This window comes from Aristolochia californica, unplaced genomic scaffold, assembly GCF_029961685.1.
Source record: "Aristolochia californica isolate CCGP_79_NKW_82.1479 unplaced genomic scaffold, dmAriCali1.0.hap1 SCAF_13, whole genome shotgun sequence".
NCBI lineage: Eukaryota > Viridiplantae > Streptophyta > Magnoliopsida > Piperales > Aristolochiaceae > Aristolochia > Aristolochia californica.
In genome coordinates, this window is record NW_027181804.1 from 9477068 (window position 1) to 9498287 (window position 21220).

The 21220-nt window shown below is 37.6% G+C and overlaps 1 protein-coding gene across 1 annotated transcript; it reads right to left on the minus strand.

Moving 5' to 3' along the window:
- Positions 1 to 381: 381 nt before the first annotated feature.
- Positions 382 to 20770, minus strand: LOC137948514 (uncharacterized protein At1g32220, chloroplastic-like). The gene is made up of 7 exons (XM_068794600.1): positions 20584 to 20770; positions 19748 to 19850; positions 19547 to 19635; positions 19191 to 19246; positions 18456 to 18602; positions 1089 to 1214; positions 382 to 984 (listed from the first exon to the last, which is right to left on the minus strand). The coding sequence occupies exons 1-7, from the start codon at positions 20691 to 20693 to the stop codon at positions 704 to 706; spliced, it is 912 nt and encodes a 303-aa protein (XP_068650701.1). The 5' UTR covers positions 20694 to 20770; the 3' UTR covers positions 382 to 703.
- Between the last annotated feature and the right edge of the window lie 450 nt (positions 20771 to 21220).

The window sequence follows — 21220 nt, forward strand, 5'->3', positions numbered from 1 at the left end:
AAGCTACTGGTCCAGTTAAGACCCAATAAACAAATTCTGTACAACCTGGGTTAGCTTTGGACGTAACCCTTTTTTGACCGGCATACTCCATCTCTAATGAAGAACTTTGGGGATTCTTTGTATTCGCATTAAGGGTATATTTGTGTCAACTGGAAAGTATACTAAGAAAATGCTACGGGAAATTTGTTTTGCAAACCAATTTTTTTTTTCAATTAGAGTAAAGAATAGAATGATTTTTCTGTCATTTTGTTTTCCTATAATAACACAAACAACCCTTAAATTTTGTGGCTGTGTATATTTCAATCGCTTCCTTCCAGTTTTTATCAGTTGCCTTTGCATTATAAGGTCTACAGAACCTCTGTGGAGATGATGAACCAATGATTACACGGAGAAATGTATGTCTTTATTAAGCACGAAATGGGTATAACCTGGTTAGTCTCTTCTTCTTTTTTCATCCGAATCTGTTGCTTATCTGCATTCTCAATTTTACACGAATCAACGGGAGAGGAAGCTAAAAGATGCCGTTCGAATGCTCAAGGAGGTATTGACAGGTCCTCCGCAGATCGTTTTGGCACCACCATAAGCACCGGAATTTACAAGAGTGCTTAGAAGAACTTCAGAAAACAAGTTACATAGATAATGTTCACCAAATCATCTGCAATCTGCATTGACTTGACGATTGACTTCAACCAGTGTCACTGCTCTATACCCTAACTTTAGCTGCAGCTTCCTTAATTTGTTCGATTGTGAAAACACCAAAGACATCATCATCCAAGACTGCATTAATGGTCGCCCATGCAACATCATCAACTCTCACAGGCGGCGTCAAGAGAAGATCAGAAGCAGGGAGGGATTTCAAAGGTCTGATAATATTTTCAGCTGCTTGGAGAAATTTACCCAATGGCTCCCCAACCAGATCAAGGCGTACTTCGAACCCGTTTACTCTTCTTTTACCATAAATAAAACCAGGCCTCAATACAACACCTGCAGGTTAATTATGTTAGGTTTTCCTTTGTATGGTGATTACGTTAGAAATTGTGGATAAAATAACACAAAACAGAATACAGGAAGGACGAAATCAGCAGGACCTGAATTTGGATATCTTGAGAGGACCTCTGATTCTGCTCGTCTCTTTCCAGTGAAGTATCCAGAAGAGAGAAGAAATGATGGTAGATTGTAATCATGCACAGAGATCAAAATGAACTTTGGTACTCCTGTAGATCAAAGCAGATGCGTTAAAGGATCCATGTCTTGACAGTGAAAATCAGGTTGTGGGCAAACATACACAAGAGATACAAGTCATGCATTATGGGGAGCTAAGGATGCAAATAAATTATGAGATCCAACAGCATTGGCCAAATGAAACCTATTTAATCGGAAGACTGTTAGTATTATATGTAAGTGTTACAATACTGATATAGGGTATTTTGATCATTTCACATACTCACATGGATCTCATTAAGTTACAGCAAGCTAGACTTCATATTAGGACTCTACTTTCAATTTTCATTGAATTCTGGCTTGTATTTATGAAGTTATAAGTGTGTTTGTGATGAAGGGCAGAATTGCCCTTTCCTTGTGCTTGTCACTTAAGTGGGATCATTAAAGGGGAGGGCTCAATTTCAGAGCCCTCATTCAACGCAGCCTCAATTAGTGCTTCTCCCACTCTTGTGTCCTTCTTTTCTCCCTTTCTTCTCCTTTAATCCATTCAATATTGCTGCATTACATGGTATCAAAATAATAGCAGTCGATTTTGGGAGGTTCTTCTACACTTCTTTGGTTCTCCCCAGGGTTTTGTGATCCTTACAAAAGGTTCTTCAAACAATCTCTCTACTGGTAGGGTAAAGGTTAAACTTTTTTTTTTTTTTTTTTTGTCATAACCATTTGGTTGATGGCCTCTGTTGCTAATTAAGCAATTAATATGTCTTACTCCCCAAAGAGGGTCCTCAATTGGATTTTATGCTCCATCCATGCCTGCATCACCTTTACTGTGCCTACGTCACCTATTGACTACTTGTGTCAATTCTTATTTTTTATGTTTTGAACTGAAATTTGAGGAGATTGATAGTAAATTGGAAGTTGTAATTGTTCTTGCTCATAGTGACAGTTGTGGTTGTGCCCTAATTTGGAAGTGTGGAGCTCACTTGACATGAAATGGGTGGAGTTTGTTCTCATAGGCCTTTCAGATTAACTGTATCACCTTGGGTACATTTTTTAGTGTATTTAGAAGAATTAAATGGCCGAATCAAGCAAACATGTTGCATAATTAAGCCTTACGAGAGTCTAGACAGTAAAAACTCTCATTCCATTCAGATAACTTTATTAAAGTTGAATGGGTCAAATTACATGAACTGGTCTAGATCTGTTCTCATGGTTTTAAAGGCAAAAAAAAAAAAAGCCAAATATATAAAGGATGATCCTCCTAATCCCATAACTGAAGATTGGGAGGCTGACAACAATCAAGTATGACTTGGTTGGTCTATAGCATGGAGTCAAAATTTAGTGATTAGATCTTGAGTTGTCGAACTTCAAAAGAAATGCGTACAACACTTGCTTCGATCTTGTCTTAGGAGAGCAATTTATCTAGAATAAATATGAATTGTACATCCGCTAATATAACATGCAAAGGGGTGACACATCAATCACTGACTATTTTACGGAGATGAGAGGTGTTTTGCCAAAAATCAATACTTTCGATCCTTTTAATACGAATGCAAATGATATTCGCAAGGAGAAAAATCAAATTCAGGTGACAAAGTTTCTAGATGGTCTAGGATTTGACTATGATGCAATTCAGACAGTTGTTAGGTAATGATGATGTGAGCACACTGGAACAAACGTTTAATCGTATAGTTCGGGCCCAATGGTAAGTAAAAGTGCAAAGAATACATGAATCATTGATACTGACAAAATATGTCCAACTTGATAATTGTATTGAACTGAATGAGAAATGAATTACAACACAGTGTCACTATATTAGGTAACTACCTAATCCTGGAAATACAAATCATAATCAAATCAAAATCTAATTTAATCCCTACAAATCAGGAATTACTTTCACTAGAGAAAGTCAAATATTCACAGCTGTACACAAACTGTATTTTCCCCACATGTTGTACATGCTGTATTCACAGCTATACACAAACTGTATTTTCCTACATACCGTACATGCTGTATTCATAACTGTACATGGACTATATTTTCCCACATTCCCCCTCAAGCTGATGAATGGATATCATCCATTCCGATATCCATTCCAAGCTTGCTTGTTATTCTCAAAAAAAAGTACCAAACAATCATTTGGTAAGCACATCGACAAGTTGATCACTAGTAGGAATGAAAGGAGTACATATTAGGCCACTATCCAGCTTCTCCTTAATAAAATGTTTACCAACTTTAATGTGTTTGGTACGGTCATTTTGTACTAGGTTGTGTGCAATATTGATGGCTGATTTGTTGTCACAAAATAGCCTCATTGGACCTTCCCACCTGACTTTTAGATCCTCCAAGATTATCTTTAGCCATAGCAGTTCACAAATCTCAAGAGCCATTGCTCTAAACTCAGCTTTCGCGCTGCACCTTGCAACCACATTTTGTTTTTTGCTTCTCCAAGTTGCCAGATTGCCTCCTAAGAAAGTGCAATACCCCGAGGTCGAACTTCTATCAACTATGGATCCTGCATAATCCACATCTTTATAGGCTTCAATAATCATCCCTTCGCCTTTTTTAAACAAGATTCCTTAGCCCGGTGTACCCTTCAAGTACTGCAGAATTCTATGCACTGTTTTGAGATGCGACTCTTTAGGATTGTATATAAATTGACTAACCACACCTACAGCGTAAGCTATATCAGGCTTGATATGTGACAAATAAATTAGCTTCCCCACAAGTCTTTGATAAGAACCTTTATCCACCATCATGTCCTCTAGAACATCACAAAGTTTGTGGTTTGACTCTATGGGTGTCTCTACTGACTTACATCCTAGCTTGCTTGTATCAGCCAATAAGTCTAACACATATTTTTGTTGGGATATAAAAATCTCTTGCTGAGAGTGGGCAAGAAAGTACTTGAATTTTCCTAACTCTTTAATCTTGAACTCCATCACCAACTGTTTCTTCAAGTTCTCCATTTCGTCCAAGTCATCTCTTGTGACTGTAATATCATCTACATAGACCAACAATACCGTCACTCCCCCTGTTGCCGAGTGCTTCACAAATAGGGTATGATCGCCTTGGCTCTGTTTATAGCCCATACCCACCATCACTTTGGTAAATCTCCCAAACCAAGCTCGTGGGGACTATGTTAGTCCGTACAAAGCCTTTTTTAGCTTACATACCACTCCTATTTCTTCATTCAATGCAAACCCAAGTGGAATCTCCATATAGATCTCCTATCACTATGTAAGAACACATTCCTGACATCAAATTGTTGTAATCTTCACCCAAAATTTACAGCCACTGATACTAAGATTCTCACTGTATTCATCTTAGCCACCGGAGCAAAAGTTTCCAAATAATTTATGTCGTAAGTTTGAGTATACCCTATGGCAACTAACCTTGCCTTATACCTTTCCAAAGATCCATTGAATTGTATTTAGTTGTGAACACCCATTTGCATCAAACCAGTTTCTTCCCTCTTGACAGCCTCACCAAGTCCCAAATCTTGTTTTTCTCAAGTGCTTCCATCTCAATCTTCATAGCATTTTTCCAATTTTCATTTCCTAATGCCTCAGATAATGTTTTAGGAATAGCAACTTCATTTAGACTAGTAAGAAAGGTCTGGTGTTTAGTAGAAAGATTCTTATAGGATATGAACAAATACAAAGGGAGTTTGGTACAAGCTCTGACTTCTTTTCTAAGAGCGATAGGAACATCACAATCCTGTTGTTCAAGTGTTTCAGAGATCCTATCATCGGGTGGAATACTAACTTTGATATGACCAGAAGCAAAATCGGATGATTGTGCCAACACAAGTTGAGAGATTGGTACTCTTTTCCTTGAGTAAACCTGCAATGGACCATTAGAATCTTGAGTTTGCGTCCCATGTAACAGTCCTTGTGAGTTGGATGTATGAGACTCAACTTCTAACTGCAAGTTTGACTCGGACATGATGTTTGGTAGAATGTTTGGCTTGGAAACAACAACCGGAAACTAAAAGAGAAAGAAATCCTTGTCTTTATCTTCTATGAAAGATTTCTCCTCCTAAAGATAAGGACTAGTAAAGTAATGATTTTGTTAAACAAAAGCAATATCAGCAGACACAAAATTTCCTTATTGGAGGATGATAACATTTGTAGCCTTTTTTTTGTAGAAGAATAGGCAACAAAGACACATTTAAGAGCTCGAGGGTCAAGTTTTCCCTTGTTTTGAGAATGCACATGAACAAATGCAACACAGCCAAAAACATTTGGGACAAGATTTGTGGAGGCATTAAAATTTGGAAAAAAAAGTTGGAGAACACTCATTGGACTTTTGAAATCCAGAATTCTTGTAAGGAGCCTAATGATGAGATGAGCAAAAATTAAAAGTGTTTCCCCCAATACTATTTTGGGACATTTTTTTTTAAACAAGAAAGCCCTTGTAACGGATAGAAGGTGGCCATTCTTGCGTTCGGCCACTCCATTTTGTTGGGGTGCGTTAACACGAAGACTCATGTATTATACCCTTTTTCTTGGAAATAAAGAGAGAAGTTGGTTAAAAAAGTCTTTAGCATTGTCAAATGGAAAACTCTTTATCCCAACACCAAACTGAGTTTTGATCATAATATAAAAAAGGTGGAAAGACAACACTCACATCAGATTTATTTTTTAGCAAAAAAATCCAAGACACACGAGTGCAATTGTCAATAAATGAGACAAACCATCGTGCCCTAGAAACATTAGCAATAGTGGAAGGTCCCCAAATATCACTATGAATGAAGGAAAAAGGAGCTAATTTTTTTATTGCTGATAGGAAAAAAAGCACATTTGTGTTTTGCAAGTTCACACACATTACAGTGAGAGTTGTCAATGGCTAAACCTTTGAACAGTGAAGGAAACATTATTTTTAGAACCTTAAAAGATGGGTGACCAAGAAAAAGGTGTTGAAGCCAGATCTTGTCTTTATTGGATTTGAATGACTCGGAAAGGAATGATAATGGTGATAAACTCTTAATTCTATGTTGTCCATTCGATTCTTCAAGATAGTAAAGACCGTCTTTCTCCCTAGCACGTCCAATCATCCTCTTCATGTCCTGTTCTTGAAATACACAACGAGAGGGATAAAAGGACACACTGCAATTAGAATCAGCAGTGAGTTTTTGGATTGACACAAGATTGGTGCATAATTTTGGGACATAAAGGACATTCTTAAACGTCAGGCAAACACTCAAAAAGACATACCCCTGGCCAGTCACAGTTGTCATTGATCCATCAGCCATAGTTATTTTTCTGTTGCTGGGACCAGGGGTATAGGAGAAATTTTTAGAAGAATGGGTCATGTGATTTGTACCTCCTGAGTTAATGACCCAGGAGTTGGAGAAGACCTTATCCGAGGTATTAAAAACATGAGTAGATTTTTCCCCAACAGAGTCAATTTTTCAATCTCCTCTCTGTTGAACTCGGTAATTGGGAAGTTCTCTTCATTCCTTGGCTATGTGTTTGCCATATGCGCTTGTCCCTGTCCTCTTGTTTGTCCACTCTTCTCAGACCATTTTTTGTCCATTGTTTGAGGCTTGCTAAAGAGTTTCCAGCACTTCTCTTCAGGCGTGATTTTTTGCAATGTGCACACCACAAAGAGTCCTTGTTGGATGGTCTAGACAGATCTGTTTGCCCACTGCCTTTATCAAGATGCTGCTCAGAGCCATAACTCTTCATAGTAGAATTTTTGGACACCAACGCCGAACTCTCTACTATGGGAGTTTCAATCATAATCCCTCTTCTATCTTCCTCAGTAAGAACAATTGTTATTGCCTCATTCAAAGATGACAAATCCTCTTTTGTAAGTATTTGCATTCTTACAGCATCAAACTCGATGTTTAATCCAGCAAGAAACTCATAAATTCGATCTTTTTCAACATACCTCTTAAGGATAGCTGCATCTTCACTGCATTTCATCTGGATGCATTGATAATGATGCATCTCTTGCCATAAGCTCTTCAAAAAAATTGAATATTCTGTGACTGATCAATTTACCTGTTTAGCGACTGAAATTTTTATCTTGATCTCATAGATCTGTGCAACATCACGAACTTTAGAATAGGTTTGGTTGATTACAACCCATATCTCCTTGACTGTGCTAAAAAACATACATGTATCACTGATTTCTGGTAATATAGAGTTCCAGAACCAAGACATCACCAAAGAATCTTGTTCATCCCAAGCATCGAATTTAGGATCACCTTGTTTCGGACCAGTGCCAAGCAGGTGACTTAGTTTTCTTCTTCCCTTGTTGAGACCATTTCAGATCATTTTTCCTGTTCAACCTATATGCTGCCTGAATATTCTGCAATTCTCCCGTTGTGGCAGACTTGTTGTTGTTGGTCAAAGAAACTTTTGAAGTTTCGGTGAATGAAGACATGGTTTAGAGGAAAAAAAAGGATACTAGAATTCACGATTGATGGTGACTTCACAAGAAAACGAACTTAAAAGCTTTGATACCATGACAAAATATGTCGAACTTGTTAATTGTATTGAACTGAATGTAAAAACGAATTACAATGATTTATATGTACAGCAGAGTGTGACTATATTAAGTAACTTCCTAATCCTAGAAATACAAATCAGAATCAAATCAAAATCTAATATAATCCCTAAAAATCAGGAATTACAATCACTAGAGAAAGTCAAATATTCACAGATGTACACGAACTATATTTTCCCACATGTTGCACATGCTGTAAGCACAGCTATACACGGACTATATTTTCTCACATGTTGTACATGCTGTATTCACAGCTGCACACGGACTGTATTTTCCTACATATACAATTGCTCTCAACCTCCACTCATCGTTTAGTAAGTCTGAGATCCAAGGTCATGAGGGCAGCAGTAGAGGTTATGGTAAAAGACTCCTCTACTCGAGGTCATGGATGTAGTGATAGAGGGGCTAGAAAGTACATTTGCATTATGGCCAAACGAACCATTTTTCTAATAAATGGTGGGAGGGAGAAGTTCAGGAAGCCAACATGACCAAACTGACTATGATAGACGAAGAAAATGTTTCATATACTGATCCATAAGAAAAAAAAATCAACAACTACTCCAAAGGCTTGGTCAATTCACCTCCACACCTACTACTGCTACTGCTACCACTAAACCGAATTTCTCTTCTCAATAACTACCACAATCGCGAGCTCGGGTATGCTAGCACTGAATGTATCTCATTCTCCCTCCTGGATCATTAGATTCAGAGGCGTCCACACATATGTTAAGTATATCTTCTTTGTTTCAGCTTATCACTCCTTAATCATATCATTATGTTACTTTAGTTACCTCCCTGATTCAGGGGGAGGGTATGGTGCACACTACAACTCAAGTATCTGTGAATTCTATTCTATTTCTTCCAAACTCAATATTTTGTTTGTTAGTCATATCACTAAATCTCTAATTGTTTTTAACTTTCTCTCCTAATTCTTGTGTTTTTCATGACTTGCTGACGAAGAGGACAATTGGTCTCAGACATTAGAAAAGAGGGCTCCACTTGCTAGATAATGTATTAGTTCCAAAGGCGGTGGCTCTTACAACTAAAGATTTTTTGCACCTATGGCACTTGTGTTTGGGACATCCATCATCACTAAGCTTTGTCAATTATTTCCATCTTTGTCAGCTAATCTTACCTTTGATTTGGGAAACATTGACGAGGTAGTTTCCTTGCTAGTTCTAGTGATAACTTTCAAGTTTTTGAATTAATCCACTCAGATGTATGGGATCCATGTTGAATCCTTACTCCTTTTGGTTTTCAGTATTTTGTTTCCTTTATAGATGATTTTAGCAGAATTACTTGGTTGTATCTCCTGCGGGAGAAATCCAAAGTCTTTGATGCATTTGTGAAATTTTTAATTAAATACTGAATAAGATAAGACTATACTTGAGCTAAAATAAACTATCAGACATACTTGCACCTCTTAATTACATGAAACTTGAGCTACATAAACTATCAGACATACTGAATAAGATAAGACTATACTTGAGGGTGCCCCCTTCAAGCTGGAGTATAAATATGTATAAGCTCCAGCTTGTTTCAAAAGTTTCCGAAATTCACATTTGTCTAGTGCCTTGGTAAACATATCAACAATTTGATCACTGGACCGAATCTAGAAGGTGGCCACTTCCTTTGTCATAACTGCATCTCTAACAAAATGACAATCCACTTCTATGTGCTTAGATATTTCATGAAAAATTAGGTTTCCAACAATGAAAATAGTTGTTTGATTGTCACAGTACAAAGCCATAGGCCCATTGCTCTGTAGATTCAACTCCCGTACAACTGATCTCAACCACATACAATTCATTGATTGTATGAGCCATAACTCTATATTCTGCATCGGCACTGGAGTGGGTCACCACATTTTGCTTCTTACTTCTCCACCTTATTAAGTTCCCAACTATAAATACACAATAGTCGGTAGTTGACTTTCTGTCCAACTTAGACCGAGCATAGTCAGTGTATGAGTATCCCTCTATCTAGCCCTTTAGATATCTTAGTATTCTCTGAGCAGCTTCAAGATGTATCTTCCGTGGCCGATCCATGAATTGGGTAACCACACTAATTGAGAATGATATCTCAGAACAGGTAACTGTAGCATAGATCAGTTTTCCAACTAACAGACGATACACAGTCTTGTTCTTGAGTTCATCACTATTCTCACTGTGAAGATCATAACTAACTTCCATAGGAGTCTCTATTGGTTTCGTTCCTAATAGGCCATACTCCTGTAATATATCAGTGACATATTTTCTCTAAACGAGTACAAGTTTTGCCTTGCTTCGGGCTACTGCAATGCCAAGAAAATACTTCAAGGAACTCAAATCTTTTGTTTGAAAATGTTGTGAGAGATATAACTTTACTTCTTCAATCCCCTTTCGATCACTTTCCAGACAGAATGATATCATCCACATACACTAGCAAAAAAAGTAACACCAAATGATCTCTTAATTATGAACAAATAATGGCCACAATGACTTCGAGAAAATCCATGAAACATAACCACCTAGATGAATTTTTCAAACCATGCTCTTGCACTCTGTTTAAGCCCATAGATTGCCTTGTTGAGTTTGTACACTTTTCAAATCTCCCCTTGACCAACATACCTAGGAGGTTGCTCCAGGCTTCCTCATCGAGATCACCATACAAAAAGATATCTTTTATATCAAATTCAAACAATGGCCAATCTTGGTTACACGCAATAGAGACAAGAATGTGTATAGAAAATGGATGAGCCACAGATAAGAAGGTCTAAAAAAATTCACGCCATATGTCTGCGTATATCTTTTAGCTACCAAGCGTGCCTTATATCGTTCAATAGAATTATCAGCCAATATTTGACAATGTATACCCAATGACACCCAACGACAGTAGCTCTTGAGGGCAAGTCACATAACACCCATGTGCCTTTGTCACATAATGCCTTCATTCAGCATCCATAGCTTCATTCCACTGAGGTGATGATACAGCCTCCTGTTTTGAAGAAGGAATAGTGTACAAAGACAAAGACAAGGCAAACTTTTTCTATTGGAAGAAAGTTAGACAATGGGTGTTTAGCGGGCTTACAAACATCTTTCTGAAGGGCGATAGGAAGGTCCAAGTAACCTCAAGATCAGTAGACGAAGAGGATTTTGGATTCAACGAGAGAGAGGGAGTTTGTGTTGGGCACTCAAAAGTATTTCTTTTGTGGACACTTGTAGTGGTTTCTTTGCACTAACAACTGGTAAATGGGTAGGATAATCCTCTATAGGAGTTGGAGCAACAACCTCCAGATGTGGAGTAACTAGAGAAGGATCCCTGACTTCAGTAGAAAAAAAATGGGCATTTTCAAAGAATGTTAAATTAGCGGATACAAATGTTTTCCTAGTGGAAGGAAAAAAACATTTGTATCCCTTCTGTGTCAAGACTATCTCAGGAAGACACATCTCACTACATAGAGGGACAATTTATCAGTGACTAAACCAAAATAATGTTCAAAGCATACACACCCAAATACTCGTGGAATCAAGGCATATAGAGAGATTGATGACATAAGTAGTTGGAAGGGAATTTTTCTCTCAAGGACAAAAGAAGACATTCTCCTGATAAGGAAACACGCAGTCAGAACTACATAACCCAATACGAACATTCATATGAAGGAGTATTGTACGAGCAACTTCAAACAAATGACAATTCTTACGTTCAGCTACCCCATTTTGTTGAGTAAACACACAGGAAGACTATTGAATAATTCCATGATTTTGGTAAAAACATATCAAACTTGTGATACATGCACTCTAAACCATTGTCAATGTAAAAGACATGAAAAAATGTGTTAAACTAGATCTTTAACAATGAATACTTCAGATCTCTCTCGTAGGAGATACACCTAGGTACATCTAATAAAATCATCAATAAAGGAAAGAAAATATAAATGACCAAAGACACTAGACACGGGGCATGGTCCCCATACATTTGAGTGAACATTTCACATAAACTTGTGCTTCTTGTTTTGCTCAAGGGGAACATAGTCCTATGATGCTTGCCCAATTGACATGAATCACACTGAAACGATAAACTGGAAGGAAAATCTAGAAATAGTTGAATCAACTTTATTAGAGATAGATGTTTTAACAGTAGATGCCACTTAAGTGGTGATACTATAGTATGTAGAGTATGTAAAGGAGGTTGTGAGTATTCCTCCAGATGATAAAGTCCACCCCTCTCACGCATGGAACCAATCGTTCTCCTTGTTGTGAGATCCTGAAATACACAATAATATGTGTTGGAAGACGGGCCCAAGCCTATAAGATATGGACCCACCATGATCACACGAGCTGGTGGGACCCATCATGATCACGTGAGGTAGCATTATGAGTCTTACACAATAAGAAGTCTTACACAAGAAGTCTTACAGAGCCACGATTATTATGGAAGGAGGTCTCACAGAAGAGTTTCAGTTTAAAGGTGTTTTAATCATGTTAGTCTTCTATTTATATTGGGTTATTTAATTATGCTAGGACTTATCTTTAAGTATTAGGGTTTGGGTGTAATTGGGACAAAGGTAGTTTAATTGTAGCTGGACTCTACTACTTTCCTCTATTATAAAAAAAACCTATGTACTCTGATTATAAAAGTCAATGAAGTATTTCTCTTTTTCATAAATTCAACATTGTATCAGAGCAAGTTCTGTGAGTTTACTCGGTCAACCCACAAAGGTAATGTGATCTTTTCTGATTTATTATCTCTAGCAGTTTAGGTTCGTATTTATCTTTTTTTTCAGTCCCTATACCCGTTATTTGCTTTACGTTTTCACCTCTATACTGAGCTTTTCATATTGCAAATTATATATTGACGGAAAGATATTCGAGTCTACTTTCCAAGGAAAAAACAATTTTTTTCCAATCAAAGTTATCTACAAAGAGAAATCGATATTTGATGCAGCAAAGGTCAGATTACAGAAGAGGTTCGAGTAGCAGCAGAAAGCTTCAACTTCCGAGCTATTTCATGCTATCAAGAACAAGACTTTATATGGAGAATTATATATCACAAGAAAGATCTGTAAGTCTATTTTCTTACCTATTCAACCAATTCTCGATCTGAGTTTTTTATATGGAGATATTGATTTTGGAAGAGTCAATGGTCATGCTGGCAAAAGGAGAATGAGTACTTAGTTCGGCCAGATTACAGAGCCCGAAATCTATCAGATTATATATCTCAATAGAATTATATTTTATGAAGAGAAGTTATACTGGGATGAAAGGTATTTAAGTCTATTTTCAGAAGGAGAAAGTTTCATATCAATTTGATCTATATTTAAAGATATATTCGCATTGGAAGAATCAAAGGTCATGTTGTTATTTTGTTGCATTGAAAAATCCAAATTTAAGCCAAATTATTTCATGTGTCCTTATTTCTCTTAAGGACTTTCATTATTTACCAGTTATCTACTGCTATACTACTGTAGATTTGGTACATGTTATTTGGGCATTGGCCCATCTATTGTGTCTCTTTGACTGAGATATTATTATGAAAGAAGGACTCCTCGGTTGCTATCTATTGTCAGCATTGGTTATCCTGATGAAGTTTTGAATAAAGAACATTGTGGCCCCATCATCTTATCTTCCTTTGATTCCCATTATCATGTTATTGTTATTGTTATTACTACATCTATGTTATTTGGTTGAAGTTGGGATCACTGCCATTACCTCCCAACTTGAGGGGGAGAAGTAGAAGAAGAAGTACAAGAAAGAGGTATTTTATATGTTGTGGTAATTTTAAAGTGACAAAAATATTCAAGAAAAGGGGGAGCACAAAGATGAAGTTTTTGCATCTAAGAAGAAATTTTTGAAGCAAAGAAAATTGAAGACCAAGAATCCTGACTCGCAATAATAATTGTGGTAATTATTGGTAATACCTGTCTCGGCTCGACTCGATTCTATTTCTCAGGCTGGATTATTATTTTGAGGCCCATTTCAGCTACAGCTATTGTGTCTCTTTGGATGAGACATTATTATTGAAGAAGTGGTGGCCTCAGCATCCTATCTTCCTGTTTACCCATTACTTATTGGTTATTTGACAACCTTATTCTTACCATCTTTTATTTGACTCTCACATACATCTTTGGGCCAACCTTTTGCGTGTTGCTTCGGTTGGGAGTTTAAGTCCATACATATATACATATGGTTATTTTTAAGTCCATTGAGAATTTTTTATATATATACCCGTGGGTCTTTTATCGTCGTCTTGTGAATGACAAGCATTACCCACTTATCACGTTTGAGAGTCGATGCCCGGGTTGGGACACTGTGATGGAGGAGCTTATTACTACATATATGTTACCCCCCTTAATTGGCATTTATTACTCCTACTACTTGAGAGTCATTGTCCTGTGGAGGGACATGGTGATGGTTCTACTACACTTCTGAGCACTACGTATAAACCCACTACTTGCGAAAAATAGGAGTACCACTACCTGCGAATGATAGGAGTGTGCCCTACATCCAGCATGGGTTATGACTAGAGTATGGAGTGATGTCATACGGCTTTGGAGTGATTTTACTCTCACTTATCTTATGCCAGTTGGGCCTCATGGAAGAGAGCACCAATGTGAGGGGGAGTGTTGGAAGATATGGAGGACTGCCATTTTATACGAGAAGATCCCATACATCATTTGCAGCAAGTTGGGAGTTCATGATGTTCTCTCACCCCCAGCTTAAGGGGGAGTGTTGGAATATGGGCCCAAGCCCACACGACCAAGGAAGACCCACATATCCAAATGTGTTGGAAGATGGGCCCAAGCCCATAAGATATGGACCCACCATGATCACATGAGGTGGCATTATGAGTCTTACACAAGAAGAAGTCTTACAGAGCCACAATTATTATGGAAGGAGGTCTCACAGAAGAGTTTCAATTTAAAGGTGTTTTAGTCATGTTAGTTTTCTATTTACATTGGGTTATTTAATTATGCTAGGACTTATCTTCAAGTGTTAGAGTTTGGGTGTAACTGAGACAAAGGTAGTTTAATTATAGTTGAACTCTACTACTTTCCTCTATTATAAATAGAGGCTCATGTACTCTGATTATAAAAGTCAATGAAGTATTTCTTTTTTCCATAAATTCAACAAAATGGATAAAAGATTACTGAGTAGTTCATAGACTTAATAAACTAACCTACGGAATACAAGTTAACTGGAAATTTAGGGACAACTAACAGTAACTATGGTGACATAAAAGGGGTAGGAACCAGTGTACCCATTCCCTGAATTGATGACATTGACCCATCAGCTAGGGTAATGAACTTGACATCAGGAGAATCTAAAGTAGAAAATAGGGAAGGCATACCTAACATATGAGTTGTGGCTCTTGAGTCCAGAAGCCAGGTAGAAGAGGGACGCACATGTAGAGCAGACGTACCTAAACTGGCTAGAGTGGTAATGGGAAGTGGAGAAGAAGCTATGAATATAGTAGCAACAAGAGTAGCAGCTAGTTGTGCCATGCGCTGAGCTAGTTGCTGCATTTCATCAGCATCGAGTGCAATGTTCACAATGGATCCAACAAATGCTTTTGTAAGCTCATGGACAAGAGAGTTGTCCAAGGTCGGCTTCCCAAACTTAATCTAACACTAGTTGGAAAAATGGTTAGACCAACCACAATGGACACACTTTCCTGTCAAGCCTACTCTCACCTCGACCTCTGCCACTACCCTTACTAGATCTACCTCGTCCTCTGGCTAATTTTGAGGTCCCCAAGATATTAAGGACTGAAATATCAACATGCTTAATCTCCTTGAGTCCTTTGGATATAACTGTGTTTTCATCCCTCATAACTCTATTGAACGCAGTGGACAAGGACAAAATATCATCCAAGGCCAGCAATTATGTTCTAACTGCATCAAATTCTGGTCCCAAACTGTTAAAGGAATAGTCCCACATAGATTAGTGAGTACAAAGATCTTGAATTTATTAGTTGGTAAAGAGGTTTCCTAAGTTGGCTAGCCATTTTGGGATAGGGCCTTGGACCCAATTTAACATGGTATCAGAGCGGGTACTCATATGTGGGCCTGCACCTAAACTATCTACTTGTAGAGCCATAAAAGAGGGCCTACACCTAAAACTATCCACTTGTAGAGCCACAAAAGAGGGCCTACACCTAAACTGCCTACTCCTAAATTATCCACTTGTAGAGCCACAAAAGAGGGTCTACACGTGAGGGAGAGTGTTAAAGGAAAAGTCCCACATAGATTAGTGAGTACAAAGATCTTGAGTTTATTAGTTGATAAAGAGGTTTCCTAAGTTGGCTAGTCATTTTGGGATAGGGCCTTGGACCCAATTTAACACAAACCATCTAGAAATTTAGCTATGTGTAGTTGTCCTTGTTGTTTCCTCATTTCCTTTTCATTCATAGAAAAGGGGTGAAAAACACTTATCTTTTGTAGGACTCCAAGCAATTCAACATAGTACTTTGTCACTAAACAGTCACCAATTTGAGACCAAACAATCTCACATACTGCTCATACACACTGGATAGATTGCCCTCTTGAGCATATAGTGCTTCTAGAGATAACCACATCTCTGTAGCTGTTTCACAATTCATAATTTGATTTCGTAATTTAGAATCAATATTGTTGATTAGCCAGGTCATGAGTTGACTATCATCATCAATGGCGACAGGTGGATCATCACTAATGAATTTTGACTTCATTTTGGCCTTGGGGTAAATCCGAATGGACTTTGACCAACTTAGGTAATTTTTCCATTCAACCTCTCAAAATTAATCAAGATAGAGTCTTTTCCCTCTGAGGTTCAATTTTCCCCAGAGGAGGTGATAATTTCACTAGAAGCAGCTATATATGCCAGAAATATTAACACGAAATCAATAATCTGCGCAAGTATTGTGGGCCCCACTTCTCAGAAAAATTAGGGTTTTATCAATTAGGAATACCAATCGGCTCTACAGTCACAAATCCCTCACTGCTGAAGGTAAAATTTCAGAAATCCCACAAACTTTTCAAATTTAGGGTTGATGTCAGCTAACCAAGTGATGACTCAGGCAGGCTGAGCCCAGTAATGGGATGCGCAGTAGGTAGATGGGATAAAATCCCAACAGATAACCCCTTAAGGGCACCAAGCAATCATCAGGCAGCTCAAAGGGCAGCAAAAAACAATTACCCTAAGGTTATGGCAGGAAAAGAGAGCAAAAAGTCTGATTTTTGTCAACCTTTCACTAGTGAGGGGTCACTGACTTCAATGGAGGGAAGAGGAAAGGACACATGCTTGTAGCCAGGCCTTCCTACTCTGATACCATGTCAAAATTATGAAATAAGACGGCAGCAATACTGCTAGAACTCTCGTGATTAGGGATTTAGTTGACCCCTAATCCTTAAGTCAGGTACAAAGACAATAATAACCCCCCACTCACTTAAACTCTTATAACTCATACATTATACCTCCTAAATACATGAAACTTGAGCTACATAAACTATCAAACATACTGAATAAGATAAGACTTTACCCTTTTTTATGAAATGATAAGACAAGATAAGACTATACCTGGGGGTGTAGATAGTGAGAAATTACCAAACAACCCTTTACAATATTTTCCAACACCACCGACTCCAATCGCTAGGTACATATTAAAATATTTCTCCAAATCAGTGAAAACCTCACATAGGTATTTCTCGTAATCGTTAGAAGTTCATATGAAGTTCATATGTCTACCTAGCATGGTTTTCTCATAACTCTACATGTATGTGAGACTTCACGTGGAGACCAATAAAACAGATAAGCAAAACTTTGATAATGCATTTGTGAGTTCGATATCTATGTCTATGTGAGACTTCCAGTGGACACTCAAATAAAAAAGATTGACAAGGTCAGAATTGACAATATATGTATGACTTGGTCGAAGAGAATCTGACAAGTTAGTTCTAAAATGATTAGATTGTCTCCAAGCACTTAGTTGACAAGGAAACAGAATATCTCCATTGAATATTTCAGAAGAATTCTTCTAAAATAAGAGTATAAAATAAAATTATGTAATATAATAAGATCATAGGGAAAGCATACATCACAAAAGAACTGGTACTCCATCCTAAAGTCAATCATAGTAAATTCATTCCAGAACGGATGTTCATTAAAAAACCAATACAACATGTCAAAGACATGGAAAATGTGGGTGTGGAGGACCCACACATCAAGATACATAATAAATACAAGGCAAAAGTGACAGATTTAGAAAAGATCCAAAACCAGGAAGCAACCATGGACATTGCCATCAGGTGGACCCATGCTAGATGGTGCCACAATCTTAAAGGATCGTTCTGAGCTCATGATTGACACATGCAAGCAATTGACATTACAATTTTTTTTTGAGGACAATTATAAATTTGTTTCTCCCATTATTGAATTAGTCATACTAGTTTGTAACTTTTAAAGATTTAATATATTACATAGTCCATTTTTCATATGAATCCCTACAAGGTGGTGAGACAATTTTATGGTTCATTATGAGCCCATAACCCACCCCACTAATGCAAGCAGTACGAAAACCAATTCCTCTGAATAGACAAGTTAAATTTCCTACAAGCAAACTAGCTTTATAGTTTTAAAGGGGTTCATAAATGCTTCTATATCCCAATACCACTTTCAATGAATCTTACAAACAGAATTTATTCATAACTAACCTACAGCCACAACATAGGGTTTGCTTGCAGTTTATTGCAAATGCAAAAATTCTCATGCATTGTGTGGATCACATTGCATCAAAAGTCAATCTGACCAATCCATTACCATAATCTTTTGCTGCATTCACAGCTGTGATATTTGCTTCACCATTTATCCTCTTCATCTGCTCGTCTGTACCAAAACCCCCAATAGTTGAAACTACAGCAGTAGCCCCAACAAGTATTTCATCCCACCTTGCATAGAAAACATCACCTGAAGAGAATTAAGGCAAAATCAGAGGATAACATCACACATGAATATAGATGACACAAGATAGTAGGATCAAAAAACTACATTCTCACTCTTAAAAGTAACAAATCTGAACAAAAGTCAAATATTTAGTACAAAAGACTATGTTGTATTGGCACAGAAGTTGCACGAAGGTGACAATAAAAATAAAAAATGCTCTTAACCAAGATGACACATGCATGGGAAACCATACTATACTCAAAATTAGTTGCTCCCTTGACCCTCAACATTCTGGTTTTAGCTTAGCTTTATCAACAACAGGTTACTTGAGACTATTTTTTGAAATATGTTACTTGAGACTATTTTTTGAAATAGGTTACTTGAGACTATAAAATTATATTTGATGCCATATTAACAGATCCCTGAACACCAGTTAACAATTCTACATTTTTTTCTGTTTAAATAACGACCACCTTTGCATATTGTTCAGGGAGAGCAAAGTCCAATATAAGCATTTATGGAGCCCCAAAAAAATGAAACTACAGAACTTCAAAAGCATCAAACAAATTGATGCCTGCAAGTAGGATCTGGAAATAGAAGAACAGATCGTGCCTGTCATCCATGTGACCTGGTCGACCCATGAATCGGAGTAAGAAGGACGGCCCGACCTGAAAACATTTCCATAATTAAGATTCAGATTGTTTTACAACTAGAAGACATGAAATAAGATGCCTCATAATCAACAAATCATGTGAACTGCAAAAAATACAGAAAGAAGAGTACCACTTATTTAAGAGAAAATCATGTGATCCAACCTTCAGTTTGAAGGTTAATCATGGAGCACAGGCCAGGGCCACAAGAACTTAATAATATTCAGAATGTGGCTGGTCTTTTGAAACGTGGGAATTGAACTAATACTAGACAAATCCCATATTGACAAAGAGATCCATGCAGAATTTTTAATACACCTGCTTAGGCTGATTGCTTCAATTCCTTTGGACACTGCAGCTCTGCATATTGCTGAGCCAACAAAACCACTGCCTCCCAAGACTACAACCTACCACATAGTAAATAAAGACAAAATCTATAAAATAATAATACGCTGGAAAAAAAGGAAAAGGAACTCCTGGAGCTATGTGGGACAATTTTATATTTATATAAAGACATACCCTTTCAGTCTTCACTTCCGCGGCAACATCTATTGCCTCACGAGCATACTCCTCATCTATGTTTGAAGTAGAATAGCTGCATCTGACATTATTCCTGCTGAAGCTGTAAGCAAACAAAAGTTGTTATAAGCATAATAAATGCTAGTAACTACACCATTTTTGCAACCAACAAGCTTCAGCTATAGCATATCGTGTATGTCTCATATCTTCATGGCTCAACTACGGGTCTGTATAGATTGCAGATAAAATATTGTCCAACTGACAAGTTGAGTTGTGGCTTGGCATTAAGAAATTGATCAGACAGCAAGAATCATGGGCAAGTGAGATTGCTTAACCATGATGCATCATTATAGACCATTTCACTGTCCTGTTTGACTTGCCAAGACATGATATGGCCAATGATACATGCAAGAACGTCATTTACTCGATGGAGCACAAAACCACAATAGACAACAGCTGAGAACATATCAGTCCATCGGAAGTTCAATCACCACCATGAAATGGTTCTAATACAATGACTTCTCCGTGCCAGAGGTAACATACAATGGAGTCGTGGGCCGAGAGCAATTCCATTCTCCCAAGTGTCAAACAATTTGGAATTCACTACTCTCTAATGAATTTAAAGCACCCAAGTAAACTACTTTGTTCATGCAGCGAACTGAAGCCATGAGAGAGAGAAATGATGCAAGAATTCCAAACCCAAGCCAGGACAATGGTAACCCAACCATATTTTCAGCACCATATATTCAAGGCTTCGGAAAATATGAGAAATCGAATTAACAAAGGGGTATTTGAGAGGAATAGTACTAGCTAGAGAAGGAACACAATTCTCTCACCGCTTTCGGATGCGAGAACATGGGAACCGAATTGGGCGAGGCTGATACAGGTTGCGATACGAAGGAAAAGAGGGCGAAGAGACTGGTGTGATTGCAGAGAGAGACGACATTTTTGTGCGCCTTGAGAGTAAGAACCCGAGTACCGAAAACAAAGGAGAGAGAAATGCCGACAGTTAACTGGAGCAAAATAACATACTGCTTATTTTCTGTACTTCCGAGTCCGAGACTGGAAGATGTGGTTCACTTGTAGCTCTACCGTACTGTGCGTGTGGCAGGCGTTCATTAGCCGTCTGTCGTCGCTTGGCCCTGAAGTTTGCCCACGATTCACGAACGCCTCGTATACATAATTAAAAAAATTCTCCTTGTTTTTCTTAAATAACTAGTAGAGTTTGAAAGTCCTCTAGAAAGAAAATGAAAGTGAAAATGAATTTTTTTCTTAAATAACTAGTAGAGTTTGAAAGTCCACTAGAAAGAAAATAAAAGTAAAAATGAATTACTTAGTGAGGGGGTTAGTGCACTTACCTAGTGTAAGTGAAAGTAAAAGTAAATCACTTATTAGTGTAAGTATGGTAGATGTACCGTACACTAAAGAACATTTTCATACGATAGTGTCTAAAATGAAAAATATAGTGTAAAT

Coding starts and splice junctions, on each gene's coding strand:
- LOC137948514 (XM_068794600.1), bottom strand. CDS start 20,693: ATGTCGTCTCTCTCTGCAATCACACCAGTCTCTTCGCCCTCTTTTCCT. Junction 19,636..19,747: donor CGGAAGTGAAGACTGAAAGG/GTATGTCTTTAT, acceptor ACTATGTGGTAG/GTTGTAGTCTTGGGAGGCAG. Junction 1,215..18,455: donor GAATGCAGCAAAAGATTATG/GTAATGGATTGG, acceptor TTTGATCTACAG/GAGTACCAAAGTTCATTTTG.